Source organism: Pseudorasbora parva, chromosome 10 (assembly GCF_024679245.1).
Source record: "Pseudorasbora parva isolate DD20220531a chromosome 10, ASM2467924v1, whole genome shotgun sequence".
Lineage (NCBI taxonomy): Eukaryota > Metazoa > Chordata > Actinopteri > Cypriniformes > Gobionidae > Pseudorasbora > Pseudorasbora parva.
Window position 1 is genome coordinate 4,588,671 of NC_090181.1, and position 17,748 is coordinate 4,606,418.

At 37.5% G+C, this 17,748-nt stretch overlaps 1 protein-coding gene across 3 annotated transcripts in view; it reads right to left on the reverse strand.

Annotated features, from left to right (window-relative positions):
* The window catches only part of plcb4a (phospholipase C, beta 4a), an 87,992-nt gene that overhangs the window by 20,973 nt on the left and 49,271 nt on the right, over positions 1-17,748 (reverse strand). For all 3 annotated transcript variants that reach the window (XR_010907994.1, XM_067454920.1, XM_067454919.1), the window contains exons 22-30: positions 15,765-15,816; positions 11,710-11,812; positions 9,862-10,026; positions 6,804-7,008; positions 6,634-6,722; positions 6,143-6,284; positions 3,589-3,641; positions 3,417-3,482; positions 3,153-3,268 (exon numbers count right to left, since the gene is read on the reverse strand). Coding sequence is in view for 2 of the 3 variants with exons in the window: in XM_067454920.1 (XP_067311021.1) it covers positions 3,153-3,268; positions 3,417-3,482; positions 3,589-3,641; positions 6,143-6,284; positions 6,634-6,722; positions 6,804-7,008; positions 9,862-10,026; positions 11,710-11,812; positions 15,765-15,816 (991 nt within the window). In the remaining variant the exon portion in view is untranslated. The remainder of the gene's footprint in view (positions 1-3,152; positions 3,269-3,416; positions 3,483-3,588; positions 3,642-6,142; positions 6,285-6,633; positions 6,723-6,803; positions 7,009-9,861; positions 10,027-11,709; positions 11,813-15,764; positions 15,817-17,748) is intronic.

Consider the following 17,748-nt stretch of genomic DNA (forward strand, 5'->3'; position numbering starts at 1 on the left):
TAGGTGGCTAAAAAAAAAAAAAAAAAAAAAAAAACAATTGTGTACTGTGCTAATTAATTGAGACTTCTTACAGCTCTTACAGGTATTTGGCCTTGTTTGTTTCGTTGCTTCTATTGCTCTACCCTTTTTTGTAAGTCGCTTTAGATAAAATAATATTATGACAGACTTGAGCTGCACATGAATGTATTTTCCTTTTTTGAAGTTATTTCAGTCATATTTCAATCAATTCACACCCATCATGGTGGACAGTGCACATCTGAGTCTCAGCTGAGGGAAATATATTATTATTTATCGGCTTTAAGATATCTTGACAAATTTTCTTATCAGGCCGATAATGATCACATTAAACATATGTTGTGCATCTCTAATTTGTAATTTAAAAATATAGGAAAAAATGTACTATAAAAATAACTGCATAATCATTTAAAGTGAAATTTCACATTTATTTACTTTTTGTACACATTGTGGCTTTTATTGTGCTATATTCACCATTTTAAATTATCCTAATTAAAATTTTTGTAATTGTATATTTCATTAAAATATAATATCTATTTTGACAGGTTTCAATTGCAGTGAATAGAAATACTCATGATACTAGTGGATCATGATGATAGTTACAGGCACGGTATGTAAATTTGACCACTAGACAGCAGAGAGTGACTAGCGCTCTGTCGAGAAGTTTGTCTGTTTAGGGCTACTGTAGAAACATGATGGCACAAAATGGCGATTTCACTGTAAGGGGACCTGCGGTGTGTGGAGAAACGGCTCATATTCTAAGGAATTAAAAACACGGTTAATTAAATAAGATCTTTAAACACCACTGAAAACATAGGTGTATTATATTGCATTTCTGTTAATAGATCCTCATAAATACTACACCCCTAGTTTTTATACATATTGTGCCATTAATATGATTCTCTACACCTGTGTGAATTTCAGCGAAACTGACTACATACATCCACAAAACAAAAAAAGCTAATTCAGACACTTCAGACTTCAAATATGTGCCTGAAGCAGAGAGGACAGTAACTCAGCTCATTTACTCAAATACTGTACTTAAGTACACTTTTTGAGTATCTCTACTTTACTGGAGTATAATGTTTTTCTGTAAACTTATGACTTCACCATCACTAAATCTGAAAGACAAATATCGTACTTTTTACTCCACTACATTTCGATCAAGGTCCTCAAAGTCGAAAGTCGTTTCTGTCGCAGCTTTGAAAGTCTGTGTATGGTTTTTTTCTTCTTTAAAAACTGTTTGGGGTTTTTGCAGACGGCCTATCAGGAATCACTCTTGTAAGGTTACGTTAAGTTCTATGATTTCCAAACATTTTTTTAACACTGATTTATAGTTTATAGCAAAATGGAAGACGACGGATGTCAAAATGCTCATTTTGTTGAGTATTTACATAAACAAAGTTGATTATGTCTTAAGTTAACATAAACCGTTGGGAGAATATCAGATGTGTATCAGTGTATTGGATCCGTGCATTCGGCCTTAAAGTGACAGCAGCTTTATAAAGAGCTTTGTAACTTTTATACAAGTATTTAAATTAGTTTAAGTTAGTCGGATGGAGCATCACTGACTGGCTTAAATTATGATGGCATAGTTTGCATTTATACAACTATAATAAAATAATGCGTTGACATAAAAAAGGAAATGTACTTTTGATACGTAAGTACTTTTGAAAACAAAAACTTCTTTACTTTTACTTAAAGCAATCCCCTGGTGTTGAGACTTGTATGGCTTAATATAACAAATGATGTCTCTTACTGAATTATGTAGTAGAAAACCCATGAAAGATCTACGTTATTTAAAAAATCAATTTTATATTTGGACCATGGACTGCGCCATTTTATTTGTGTTCTAGGTTGATGACGTGGAATGGTGGCACTCTGCAATCAGCTGGCGTTACCCGTAGCTATTTTTACCACAACGCAACTCGAAAATTGTTTCAGAGTTAAACAAAACCAACAAAACACACTCTAACATACATGTGCACACAAACTTTTTCTCTCTTACACTCACACACACCCCAACGCAAACACACACACACACACACGCACTGCTTGTGCGTATACATCACCCTCATTCACGATTCCCTGTGTTGATATCATAGATAGACGGTTGATATGCAGTAGATTAACTGTAATGCCTAATGTGACCAGCAGAGGGAAATATCTAGGTTTAGGACCAAGGGATAGGGGAACGTGAGGAAGAGAGGCAGGATGTTCTGGTTACGATGTTGGTTCGTGCATTAAAGTTTGAGCACAAGCTCAGTGAATTAACCTCAATCTTTAAACTTTCATTTTTAAGACACGAATAACATTCCCTACTTTAGTTCACTAATACAACTTGATGGAGTGAATGAAGACGAGTGTGTGACGTCGGACAGCTGTGTGTAAATCGGTTATTGCGGCAACGTGAGACTGAATGAGTGCACTTGAACATGTCCACTAAGGTGTCGGACAACACTACAAATGGCCGTCCCTTTAAATAATGCCCTATTTCAGGGTATAGGGGGTCGATTTCAGATTCAGCATGGAGACTGAGCAGCCCAACATCTCGATTGAGACAGCGCAGTCTGTCAGGTGTGTGTGCGCGCCCGCCGATCTGTTTGTGACTTTCTGTAGGTGAATTTGTGTGCACATCTATGTTTAAGTGTGTTTTAAGTACAATACAAAGCAATTCATTGTTTTTTTTACTTTAACTCTAAAACAATTTTCGAGTTGCGTTGTGGTAAAAATCGCTACGGGTAACGCCAGCTGATTGAGGAGTGCAACCATTCCACGTCATCAACCTAGAACCCAAACAAAATGGTGCCGCCCATAGTCCAAATATAAAATCGAGTTTTTTAAATAACGTAGATCTTTCATGGGTTTTCTGCTACATAATTCAGTAAGAGACATTAAGTAAATTTTAAGACCCTTTAAGTAAAAACATGTTTTTACAACTTTCACTTGTAACAGAATAATATTTGACCAGTAGTACTTTTACTCAAGCAATGAAGTTGTGTATTTTGTCCACCTCTGGCCTGAAGTGAACAAATTGTATAAATCTAAACCTGAAACTCTGAATAATCAAGCACCTGACTCCCCGTATGAAGAGAAAAGCACATCTGAGTGTAATGACAAACTAACATCACATTCACCTCACTTTCTTGCAGCTTTTTTCGAGTTGCTTCTCCAGCGCTTGTTTCTCTTTATCATGTTGAGCAACAATCCTGTCCACCTGAGCGCAGTGGGAACTCTGCAGTGCAGCGTGTGCCTGAAATAGGAAGCAGGATTGTTTTGTCTTCTGTCTTTGTATTCGTGCCGTCGGTTCTCCTGCCCTACAGGCCTCAGTGTCTGTGACACTCCGGCACAGTGTTCATAATCAATTCAATGAACTCGAGGAAACAAAAGCCTTCGGTCACCTTTGCATGCTTCTTCTTCAAAGCGTTCACATCTTTCTGCTGCTTCTTGACTAGTTTCAAGTAGGTCTGGGGAGAGGTTAGAAAACATGAACGCAACACTTTTTATATTTAAGCGATGAAAATCTAATGCTTTATTCTGTTTCCTACAGAAACGTCTCATTGGGGTCGTTACCTTGGTTTGCTGTAGGTCATCGATGGTCAGATGAGGTGTAAGCACTGATGCATCTAGAATCACAAAACATATTAATGCAAATGAACTGATCCTGAGCTGTGTGCTCTGTGCGGTCTTTTAAGACGGATGCATAATGTATGGTTTTTGCAACAATTTCGCCTTTGGGAATTTCAGGGATTGCAAAAGATATGTTTTTCGCCGTAGGACAGTCTTGGATTGCTTTTTGATGTCAGTGTCAAAGTCTTTAGTCTGCCTGAGCTTCTACCCAAGATCCCACTGGAGCTATATCTCAATCTGACAAGCAACAACAGTACCAGACAGAAAAATCACAGTCTACATGACAAAACAAGCTAATTATTTGAAATGCATAAAGGAGTCACAACATGGATCATTAAAAACAAATATATATATATATATATATATATATATATATATATATATATATATATATATATATATATATATATATATATATATATATATATATATATATATATATATTTTTTTTTTTTTTTTTTTTTTAAATGTAATATGTTCCTTGATGTTCAAAGTTTTTTTTGCAAAAAGAAAATGCAGAAAAGTGATTATTTTCAACCGTTGTTCTGACTCTCTGCCCTGAATGACCTGTTTTAAGGCTAGTCAGTAAATGGCCACTGTTATGTAAGGGATAATGTACACCCAGCCCGTTGTTATCGCAGAATAAACCCTGCCAGGGTGATCAGGACCCCTACGCGAAGCGGAGTAATAAGCATCCCTCTTATTAAACTGATACTTGTCTCAAGTAAATTAGACATGAAATAATGTCTTGATTATTATATTAATATATTAATATTATAATTGCAGTTGGTTATAGCAATGTTTTTGAAGTCCATAAAAAAATGCAGCTCTCTGTCAAATAACATGCTCCAGATGGCTAAAGTGAAATTAGCCTGAAGCGAATCGATGCGTTTGTGTAAGAAAAATGCCCATATTAAAAACTTAATGAAGGAGTGGCTTAACAACAACTCCGTGACTGTTCTTGAATGGCCCAACCAGAGCCCTGTCTTAAACCCAATTGAGCATCTCTAGAGAGACCTGAAAATGGCTGTCCACCAACGTTTATCATCCCACCTGACAGAACTGGAGAGGATCTGCAAGGAGGAATGGCAGAGGATCCCCAAATCCAGGAGTGAAAAACGTGTTGCATCTTTCCCAGAAAGACTCATGGCTGTATTAGATCAGAAGGGTGCTTCTACTAAATACTGAGCAAAGGGTCTGAATACTTAGAATCATGTGATATTTCAGTTTTTCTTTTTTAATAAATCTGCAAAAATGTCAACAATTGTGTGTTTTTCTGTCAATATGGTGTGCTGTGTGTAACTAACTGCATTAATGAGAAAAAAATGAACTTAATTGGTTTTAGCAAATGGCTGCAATATAACAGAGTGAAAAATTTAAGGGGGTCTAAATACTTTCCGTACCCACTATGTGAATGTATATATGTATGTATGTATGTATATATATATATATATATATATATATATATATATATATATATATATATATATATATATATATATATATATATATATATATATATATATATATATATATAATTCATTAAATTTATATAGAGCTTTTCTAGGCACTCAAAGCGCTTTACATATAGAAGGGGGGAATCTCCTCAGCCACCACCAATGTGCAGCATCCACCTGGATGATGCGAAGGCAGCCATTTTGCGCCAGAACGCTCACCACACACCAGCTTATGGCGGAGAGGAGACCGAGTGATGAAGCCAATCAGGATATGGGGATTATTAGGAGGCCATGATGGACAGAGGCCAATGGGCAAATTTGGCCAGGTATATATATATAATTTATAATTCATCAATTCAGTCATCCTAATTCACTCAGGAATATGACAAAGAACTGAAGTAAAATCAGTTATTAATGCTATTTTATGACGACTACACAAAAGATGAGGGTTTTTTTACATGGTAAAATATACATTTTCCATTATACATATGAAATTGTTGCTTGTTGTATTCCTTATTTACGAGTAGCTTCGAATTAAAGTGTTTGCTTAATGTATAAATGTAAATATGTATATACATATTTCCTGTAGCTCAATGAGTAGAGCATGGTGCTTGCAACGCCAAGGTCATGGGTTTGATTCCCAGGGAAAGCAAGAATTGACAATAAAGAAAAAAAAAATGTGTACCTTGAATGCAATGTAAGTCGCTTTGGATAAAAGCATCTGCCAAATGCATAAATGTAAATTTATATATTATATATACGTAAATGTATATATTATGTATTCATGTATGCGTTTGTACACATATGCCACACCTCATATCTGAATGTCATTGCATTAGATTCATTATTTAAAATAATATATATATATATAAATTAAATCAAAATTTGATCAAATTATCTGATGTGCTCTCCACATTCAGTTTATAGCTCTACTATTCCTCACTCATTAGTGTATTTTTATTTCTCCTACACAGGGTGTTATTTGCATCATGTGTTTCTGCCCATGCAGATCTCTACACGGTTTTTACTTTTATATTTACCCTCATTGGAACAGGTGAGCATGTTTTGTCCCAGTGCAGCTCTCGGTTTGTCTGAGTCCTTCTGCGGCGTCACCGCGGCCGGATTCACCCTCCGTTTCTTATTCCCCATCCAGCTGTCATTCGGCACTTCCGCAATATCTGACTGAACAAACAACCAGAATTCATTATCCTATTATAATCATTCTCCTTCACAGCATGGAGGGAAAATAAATGACTGGATTCTGCATTATCTGAAGCAAGTGTTATACATTTGAAAAAAAAATTATGTGCATGTAAAATTAAGTAGCCAACATGTGTGTCAAACAAATGCACTAGTATGAAAAACCTGAGCAGCAGCGATGCCTGGTGAATACCAGGAATATCTTTGTGCTATTGAATCACTTTAATGCTGAAATTTTCATGATAGCAGTCGATTGGTACAGTTCAGCAAGAACTGATTAAAGTAAAGGAGACTTCTCAAGGTTGTGTGCATTAATGATACAGATGCTCACCGTCTCAATGCCCATAGCTCTCATTTGGTCCGTTCTTTTCTCACAGATGGATAAGAACTTTTTGGGATCAGACAGGGCATCTACAATAGCTGAAATGAAAATATATCGCAGTGTAAAGACTTGTGATGAAACTCACTGAACTTGCTTTCATCATGTTCAAGTCTGCTAACCTCCGAATCCGTCGGGCACGTATGTTTTGAGGATAATGTTGCAGAAGACGGTGGCCAGAGACAGAGGTTTGTTGTACTCATTTCGTAGGGAGATGTGCCTGTAACCAGACTGCAGTCCGTCCAGCGGGAGAATACGCTGTCCGATCAGCTTACCGTTGTCATCGTGCACGGCCACCCGGAGCACGGCGAGGTCTGGGAGGATTACCTGTGGGATCGAGGGGTTTGCGTGTTATTTACTCTGCTGGTGTTTTTGACTTACAGGAAGGAGTTTCAAAAGAAAAAACAAAGAGATGGTGACCTAGAATGTTAAATAAACTTAAAAAATAAAATGACAGCTTCACCCAAAAAAAGATTCAATATGTATAGCAATAAACAGCTCTGTAACAGTTTGCAAATACACTATTTTGCCAAAAGTATTGGGACACCCCTCCTAATCATTGAGTTCAGGTGTTCAATCACTTCATGGCCACAAGTGTATAAATCAAGCACTAGGCCTGCAGACGCTTCTACACACATTAGTGAGAGAATGGGTCGCTCTCAGGAGCTCAGTGAACTCAAGCGTGGTACCGTGATAGGCTGACACCTGTGCAATAAGTCCATTCATGACATTTCCTCACCACTAAATATTCCACACTCAACTGTTAGTGGGATTATAACAAAGTGGAAAAAAATTGGGAACAACAGCAACTCAGTCATGAAGTGTTAGGCCACATAAAATCACAGAGCGGGGTCAGCGCATGCTGAGGGTCACAGTGAGCAGAAGTCACCAACTTTCTGCAGAGTCAACAGCTTTCAATAGGTTTCCATTGCCGAGCAGCTCATCCAAGCCTTACATCACCAAGAGCAATGTAAAGCGTGGGATGCAGTGGAGTAAAGCAGCCGCCACTGGACTCTAGAGCAGTGAGACGTGTTCTCTGGAGTGACCAATCACGCTTCTGTCTGATAATCTGATGGACGAGTCTGGGTTTGGCGTTTGCCAGGAGAACAGGACTTGCTTGACTGCACTGTGCCAAGTGTAAAGCTTGGTGGAGGGGGAATATGGTGTGGGGTTGTTTCTCAGGGGTTGGGCTTGGCCCCTTAGTTCCAATGAAAGGAACTCTTAATGCTTCAGCATACCAAGACATTTTGGACAATTTCATGCTCTCAACTTTGTGGGAACAGCTTGGGGACGGCCCCTTCCTGTCCCAGCATGACTGCGCTCCAGTGCACAAAGCGTCGGTTCATAAAGACATGGATGAGGAGTTTGGTGTGGAGGAACTTGACTGGCCTGCACAGAGTCCTGAGCTCAACCCGATAGAACAGCTTTGGGATGAATTAGAGCGGAGACTGAGAGCCAGGCCTTCTCGTCCAACATCAGTGTCTGACCTCACAAATGAGCTTCTAGAAGAATGGGCAAAAATCCCCATAAACACACTCCTAAACCTTGAGGAAAGCCTTCCCAGAAGAGCTGAAGCTGTTAGAGCTGCAAAGGGTGGGCCGACTCCATATTAAACCCTACGGATTAACAATGGGATGGCATTAAAGTTCATGTGCATGTAACTAAATAAGTGTACATACATAAATATAGGCTAATAAGCCTAAGATTTTGAGCTGCGCATGATACGTTTTTTTTCTTAACTTGCATCTCGAAATTTTTACCTTTATTTATTCACCCTTATTTTTTCAGGGGAACACAATTTGGGTGACTATATAAAATCTTAAATATTTTTTCCCCCCAAAACAAATAGAACTATTATATGTAATAATAATGAACTATATCAAAAATAATCATAATCAGATCTACAGAAAAACAGATGGCTTCTAAAGATCAGCAATACGTTCGTGCTTTATGGATCACATCTAATGGCTCTGTTCCACATATTATATCAACTTTTATTCAAGACACATAGGTCCATAAAGACAACACAATACACATAATAATAATAAAAAATAAAACAAAAATACAATTTTTTTTTTTTTTTTTAAATGAGCACATCAGGAGTCATTTCTAAAACATATACAGACTTCGGGTCCAATATTTCCAAAAGCAAGATGTGTACCTTGTATCACTCTTAGAAACATCAACTATGGACACAATGATGAAATTCTTAGACTCTGTCAGTCTGCACATAAATCTATACATAAAATTTCTTAAAACAGCATTAAAAGTGGGCACATTGTTAGACACAAACACTACACTGGCACTACTCCACCTAGGAATTTTAAGCACAATTCTTAGTGCATCATTATAAGCCACTTGAAGTTTTTTCATTTTCGACTCACTAAAGTTACACCACAGGTGGTCAGTATACAGTGGAGTGCAATAAGTTTTGAAGAGTGAGATTTTAACATCAGGTGTGCACATGTGAAATTTGCGTGCCAGCATGTTTGCCTGCCCATACAGTTTTCCACACTGACGCTGCACATCATCATCATCACAGAGATCATCTCTTATCACATGCCCCAGATATTTAACTTTCTTTACAACCTCTAATGGTTCACCAGTCAATGAGAAAGAGGGATATACACAGTTCATATCCTCCTTAGTTCTGGCAATCAGTACCACACTCTTCTTGGAGTTAAATTTTATATCAAACATTAGTCCATATTGAGAGGATATTCTGATAAGTTGCTGCAGGCCAGCACTGGAAGGAGACAGTACCACCAAATCATCAGCATAAAGCATATGATTAATGAGACTATTGAGACTATGAGATATTAAACAACTCTATGGATCCCGATGAACTGTGGTTTGTACGTAAAGATGCTTTAAAAACGGTCTTGGTGTGTTTAATCAAATAACAGCACTTCAGCGTGGATAATTATACTGCAGCGTTCAGCGGATTTCATAATGCACACCTCTACAGTAACCAGTCCATTCAGCTCATGTAGATATAATTAAAGCTCACTATACAATTCCACATCTTATACATTCTAGATAATGATGGGAAGTCATTATGTCATTGGTATTCTGAGCTACAATTTAAGAATCATTAAGGATGAGCACCTCAGCTCTTTAGGGGAGGAAGAACATAACGTGACATAATCGAGACAAAGGCGTCACTGGAATAAAGGTTACCTTTCTGAAGACAAACGATTCCTCATTGTACACCGGATTCAGCCCGTTGTTCATCACCATCCTCGTGCGAAACTCTTTCCGAATGGTGTCCGTGGGGAGCCCGTACATGTCCACCTCTACGTACGTGCCGATCTTCTTATCTGACAAAAACTGTCCAGAAATCACCTGAGGGACAAACGCTGGACCTTCAGAGCATGTTCTGATACTAACAGCAGACGCTCAGCACTTACTGTCACATCTGACATAATTAACACTGCCTTACTGAAGCACTAATTGGGTTTTATTCAAATGTCTGTCATTAAACCATAAGTGTTATTATTCAGGCAATGGGTCAAAGTTTAGCAAACTAAAAGAATTCCAAGACTTTTTCACCAACAGGGTCCATGAGTTTCCACAACCTTTCCAATTGTTCACAGTTACTGTATATATATATATTTTTTTTTTTAAATAAAGCAATAGTAACAAATTATTAAATAAGTTAAGTAAATAGTTTAAATAAATACATTTCAATGTATTTAAATAAATATTTATTCAGACAAATTCACTAATGAATCATTGAGTCTGTCTAACTGATTAAATGAAAAGAGATTATTTAAAATAAATGAATATTCAGACAAACTGCCTGATGTTATGCGAAGGATTTCTAGATCTGGGTCCATGATTTTTCCACAACCTTTCAAATTGCTCAATATTACAAGATAAAGAATAGTAAAATAATACATATTTTTAAATAAATGTAAATACATTTAAACTAATTCAAATAAATACATTTCAATGGATTTAAATAAATAAATCAATATTCAGACAGATTGCCTAATGAATAATTTAATCAGTCTAACTGAATCACTGTAAATAAATGACTCAAAAACAATTCACTCTGGAGCTGCACTCCGGTTTTACTCCGGACAAGAGCAGAAAGGAAACCTGTGGCCTGTTGCACAAATAGTTTTAGCAAACTCAGTTTTTTTTCAGGCTCAAGAAGGTGGATTGGTTTTTATCAGTGTTTATCACCATGGTAACTGACACTGCACGGCTCAGGAGCAGGTTTTATTCTGGGTTAGAGATTGCAAGTCCAAACTGGACCAATCAGCCTCAAGTAAAGATGCAATAAAGCCACACACCCTGTTCTCTCGTTCCAAATTAAAGAAGTTTATAATGAAAAAACTTGAAAAAAAATGGTGCATCTTATGGTGCTAATTATTTATATTATATGAATTATAATCACTTTGAATTCATATAATATGTTCATATAAATATGATATTAATCAAGTAGCTAAATAGAAATATAAATATAATACATGCATTCATAATTGTTTTAAACAACGTGTATTCATTAGAGCTGTTTGTGACCTATAATTATTAGGCATATTTCTTTGATTCACATCATGCATTGATATAGTCAGATCATCTTTAAATTGCCTTCTCAAACTCTCGCCGCAGCAGTGTTTATTCCTGCCTTGTAAATATATTAAAAAAAATTAATAATTATCAAAATGATCTCTCAATCTTTAGAAGAGAAGTGAATTGTGCCGTCTCTTGTGAGAAGTGAATCAAACGGACACTGTGATTGGTTGTTTGCCACACGTGTCACACTTTCAGGTGCACGTGCTTCAGAGTTGATCACTAACTCTTGATTAAACCTGAGTTGACAGAGAACTTGTATACCAAACTTTGAGAAACGGTTAAAATTGTATCTAAACCAAGCTGGATTTATCTGGATTTGTCAACTCTAAACCTACCTTCATGCAACAGGCCTCTGGTGTTCTCTAAAGTGATTTCCCATGAGCACAGCAAGCCTGTAAAAGGGTCTTAGTTTGGATCTCATTGGACACACACACACACACACACCTGAACGCTGCAGGTGGCTGCTATCACTCCGTCCACCGGTGTCTCCGAGAACGGGTCGAACATCCGGTCCGGCCGGCGCATAAAGTCCGGCTTCAGCAGAAACCTGTGAGAGTCCAATCCGGAGCCGTTCATTATCAGCATGTCCCGCATTTACACCGCTGAACACAATGCTAATGGATATCGCCAAGATTAATGTGTTGATTAATGTGTCGTTTCACACTGCCGTGGCGCGGATCACACATCAGCAAATTAACACTGACAACCAAATGAGTGCAAACAACACACACTTTCCTCACAGCAGTTCTGCAGCGTTTCATCACTGATAATAAATATCATCTGGAAACTTTTAAATCAGTTATGTGATGTAATTATGCCATGTATTATTCGGTGCATTTAAGATGTTTTTAAGCTTTAATTTGCTAATAAATTAAATAATTCAATGCATTAAAGGGATAGTTCACCAAAAAATGAAAATTAGATGTTTATCTGCGGACCCCCAGTGCATCCAACATGTAGGTGTGTCTGTTTCTTCAGCAGAACACAAATGAAGATTTTTAACTCAACCGTTCCTGTGTGACGATCATATAATGGGGTGAATGGGTAACAAGTCTATGAGAGGAAAACATCAAACAAAAAAAACATGCTTAGGCAACGTGCACAAAAACCCTGCTGCTCCTGACGACACATTGATTTATTAAGACATGAAGCGATCGGTTTGTGAGAAACACAACAGTATTTGTGTAATTTTTTTAACTTGTATCCCGACGAGTCTCACCAAGTTTTCCCATCGGCAGTAACTTCCGTCTGGTAAGGTCAAACTGGCGCGATCATATATTGAATACTCATCAGGGCCTGCGCAGATCGGTCAAAAGAGGCATCTACATAATATATTATATTTCTATGATCACGGCAGTTTGACCTCACCAGACAGAAGTTACAGCCGATGGGAACACTAGATCGTCTGGATATGAGGTAAAAAAATAACATACTAGAGGTCGACCGATAGTGGATTTTACCGATACCGATAGCTAGGTTGGGCCTCGCTTGCCGATAACCGATTAATCGGCCGATAGTTTTTAAAAAGATACTAGATTAAAATATAATAATAATACATAAAATAACAGGTAAAAAAGCAGTGCTGAACTTTATTACAAGAAATTTTAAAAAGTACTGAACCATGAAAATGTGTTAAATTTCATATGTAAATATGAAAATATTAAAATGAGTTCTAACAGAAAAAAAAATCTACAGAAAATAACTAAAACATTAAAATATTACAAATAAATGTTTCTAGCTATAACCTAGAAACATGTATGTAGATGTCAGGTAACAGACTGCAAATCCCATTTATTAGCAATGATGTATTTATTTAGCTAGCTTACATAAACTAAATGCATTATGTAATGTACATTTTACAGCATGTATTAATATTCGAGCAATACAATTCTACCTTAATCATTCATGTTAGTTCATAGTGCATAAAAAAGGTTAACAGATAAAACTAACAATGAATAATACTTCTACAGCATTTATTAACCTTACTTAATGTTACAAATTGAATATTATTGTATTATATTAAGTGTTATCATTTCATATAAATCCAAACAGTTCGCTTTTTTAGAACACAACGGTTCTCTTATCAAAATAACAACACATGTATTGACGTCTAATGCGTTTATATTTCTGTCGGATGCATGATACAGTTTCTCACATCAAACAAAGTTTCTCAGTTACATCTTTTTAAATGCTTGAGGTAACCGTTGCTGCTAATATTAGCGTCCTGTCAGTCTCGACGACAAAGTACATATACTGCTGTTCTTCCCCTGCTAAAGCGTCTAGTCAACAAATCAATTACTTTATAATGATTTGGCAACATGTACTGAAGTGTTCTGTATTCATACCGTTTCTCTGTTGGTGTTTTAAACGCGCATCAGATGTGTCAGCGCTCTGTGCAGCGTGAGCTGTGAAGCGCGGAGCTTCACATGTCCTCTCCTCACGTGTTAATGTAAACAGTGATAGTTTTTTATTTGGCCTCTAGAGGCTCAGAGCTCTGAGCTACTGTGTAATGACAGCAGCCTTCTCAGCCGCTCCCACAACGGACGCAAACCGGAAAAACTATCGGTATTGATTTTTGCAGATAACCGATTGCTCCACCAATCAGCTATCGGTGCCGATTAATCGGCAAATCCGATGAATCGGTCGACCTCTAACAAATACTGTTGTGTTTCCGATCGGTTAGTGTCTTAAGACATCAATGTGTCGTCAGAAGCAGCAGGGTGTGTTGCCTAAGCATGTTTTTTTTGTTTGTATGTTTTGCTCTCAGACTTGTTACCCATTGACACAGCAACGCAACGGTTGAGTTAAAAATCTTCATTTGTGTTCTGCTGAAGAAACAGACACACCTACATGTTGGATACACTGGGGGTCAGCAGATAAACATCTAATTTTCATTTTTGGTTGAACTATCCCTTTAATGTAACCAATAAAAATAAATTCACTCCAATAATATTCATAATAACTAAATACTTCATAATACAACAAAATAAAAAATAAACTTAATATATTACAATATTTTTTTTTAAACTCAAAAATCAAACTAAACACCATGAAGAATGATTTATCCGTCATTCCTCATGATGGATAAATATTATTTATAATCAATTTTTATGTATTTTTAAATTAGTTAAAGGTGCACTATGTAGTATTTTTGTAGTAAAATATCCAAAAACCACTAGGTCAGTGTTATATATTTTGTTCAGTTGAGAACTTACAATATCCCAAATGTTTCCAACTATTTGTAAATTGTGAGAAAATTGCTATTTTAACTAAGGACCGGGACGTGTCAGCATAGTGTTTGAGGGAGTCACCTGTCAGTCGCGTCATATCTGCGCTACCCTCGGTTTTATTCTGCAGAAGCGCTTTACTCTTAGCAGTGTGAACATGTCACAGCAGCGCCGAGCGAACACACAGAGTAACGTCATAACATCATTTTAAACACACTTAAATATATCTAATATGATAAACAGAGCTGCTTTACCTTATAATCATGACCAGAAAAAGCGGAAGTGGCGACTGTGTCCCGTCCCGTCATAATAAAAGTCCTGGTACTCGCGAGCCGTGTGTGTGTGTAACAATTGCTCCCGCAGCCGTGCTCAGCCCCACAACACTCGGCCCTGCTCTGCTTTACACTACAGTAACGTTAATAACCGCATCCATGAACGTGATTTCTGCCCGAGTCCTATTTTCCACCGGCTGTGAGGTGAAGACCACATGTCCCAAGATACTGCGCTCACACTTGGCTTCATCAAACTACGCCTTTGTTTAGAATAGGCGCCCTCTAGTGGACGGAAAGTTGCATAGTGCACCTTTAATGGTATATGATGGAATTAAGCCAATGTTAGTAAATTGTTTCAGTTGCGTTTACGAATTTTTAAGATTTAATTTGTTAATAAATGTATTAAATGTAATAAATAAAAATAATTTATTACAATGCATTTTTTAATTACTTTTCTATATATATATATATTTTTTCATTTATATCCAGGTCTGCAGTGTTTCATCACTGATAAATATCATCTGGAAACTTTTAAATCAGTTATGTGATGTTATTAAGCATTGAGCAATGTTAGTAAAGTTGCTTCGGTGCGTTTAAGATTTTGAAAGCGTCTTCATAAGACAAGTGTGTGGAGTTTAGAAGGAGTCGAATCACTAAAGGACGTTCTGACGCAGTGACCCCATCAATGAGATCTTTCAGACGATCTGGAGCGCTGTATTGTTTCTCTGTGAGCGAGGTTTTGTCTGGTGATGATCGTGTCAGAGTAACGGCTTCATTTGTGAGCCGCTGATGGCTCATTATTGCAATAGCTGTCAGAAAACTTGAGTAATAATGAATGCAAGCGCAGCCTTTCTAGCTGTCAAACGCACCCTACTTCTAATCTGATGGCAAACATTTTCAGTTTCCTGCAATTTTCCTGAAGCTGCACACTAGATTAACAGCAAGCACAAGGCATCACAAATGTTCAGGTTATTTGAGTCGGCAGATGAGCTTAACTTACCCACACGAGCCGTTATACTCAAACTTGCCTTGGTTGAGCTGCATCGCCAAATCTACAAAACAACACAAACTGAAGATGAACATGGTTTACAATAATCAATACAGGACTAAAACTATTACAATACAGCAGATTAGAGACCTGAGGATCAGTATTATACGTCTGACATTTCATATTCTAATAAATAAAATAATTACATTCATTAATGTAATAAATACAAATAAATTCACTAATAAAAATAATAATAGAAATAAAAGAAAAAATAAAGCTAATATATTACAATGCATTTTTTATATTTTACTCAAATCAAATAACAGAAATTATCATTATATTATCAATTATTATAAACATGGTAATCCCGTAAAGAACCGGGATGTAAACACCATGGTATTCATAAAGTGCCACAGCGCACTTTGAACGGTTGATAACGTTATTAATCATATTAAATGTGTGAATATGGAGTTGTGAGTTTTCTGTACGGCTGTAATCGGATCTGATCCTGTTGAAAGCAGAAGCGTGTCAGCGTCTGACATCATGACTGGCACATCAAACCGTCTCCAGCCGACAGCAGCAGAGCAAACCAACACACACACACACACACACACACACACACACACACACACACACACACACACACACACACACACACAAAAGAGTCTGCAGATGTGTTCAGATCTCTCTCTCACACACACACACACACACACACAGACGGGCTTAAACACAGGGAACCGATCAGTGAGGAACGGACAATCTTGTGAAATCCAAAAGACATTTTCTTATATTTTACTTCAAAATTAAAAGACAAAAATAAATATTTTTGTCAGTAGAATGTTTGCCAGAAGAAATTATCGTTTGTATTCAGTAATGACGCTTTAATAGTGCCAGTAAACACATTTACAAAGTTACAAACAATTCTATTTCAAATCAGTGCTGTTCTTTTGAACTTTCTATTTATCAAAGAATCCTAAAATATGAAATATGAAGCAGCTGTTTTCAACACTGATAATAATCATAAATGTTTCTTGAGCATCAGATCATCATATTTCAGCTTTTCCATGACCACCAACCATCTCCCAATGTAATACATTATGCAAAATAATTATATTACTGTGTGTGGGCATGTTTTTGTGACATATGAGGACACAAATGTGTATAATGACATGGTTATGACACAGGTATTACAAGAGAGAGTGAAATATGAGGACATTACCCATGTCCCCACTTTTCAAAAGGCTTATAAATCACACAGGATGAGTTTTTATTAGAAAGTAAAAATGCAGAATGTTTCCTGTGATGGGTAGGTTTAGGGGCAGGGGCAGTGTGTGTGTGTGTGTGTGTGTGTGTGAGTGAGTGATGGGTAGGTTTAGGGGCAGTGTGTATGTGAGTGATGGGTAGGTTTAGGGGCAGTGTGTGTGTGAGTGATGGGTAGGTTTAGGGGCAGGGGCAGTGTGTGTGTGTGTGTGTGAGTGATGGGTAGGTTTAGGGGCAGTGTGTATGTGAGTGATGGGTAGGTTTAGGGGCAGTGTGTGTGTGAGTGATGGGTAGGTTTAGGGGCAGTGTGTGTGTGAGTGATGGGTAGGTTTAGGGGCAGTGTGTGTGTGAGTGATGGGTAGGTTTAGGGGCAGTGTGTATGTGAGTGATGGGTAGGTTTAGGGGCAGTGTGTGTGTGAGTGATGGGTAGGTTTAGGGGCAGTGTGTATGTGAGTGATGGGTAGGTTTAGGGGCAGTGTGTATGTGAGTGATGGGTAGGTTTAGGGGCAGTGTGTATGTGAGTGATGGGTAGGTTTAGGGGCAGTGTGTATGTGAGTGATGGGTAGGTTTAGGGGTAGGGGCAGTGTGTGTGTGAGTGATGGGTAGGTTTAGGGGCAGTGTGTGTGTGAGTGATGGGTAGGTTTAGGGGCAGTGTGTGTGTGAGTGATGGGTAGGTTTAGGGGCAGTGTGTGTGTGAGTGATGGGTAGGTTTAGGGGCAGTGTGTGTGTGAGTGAT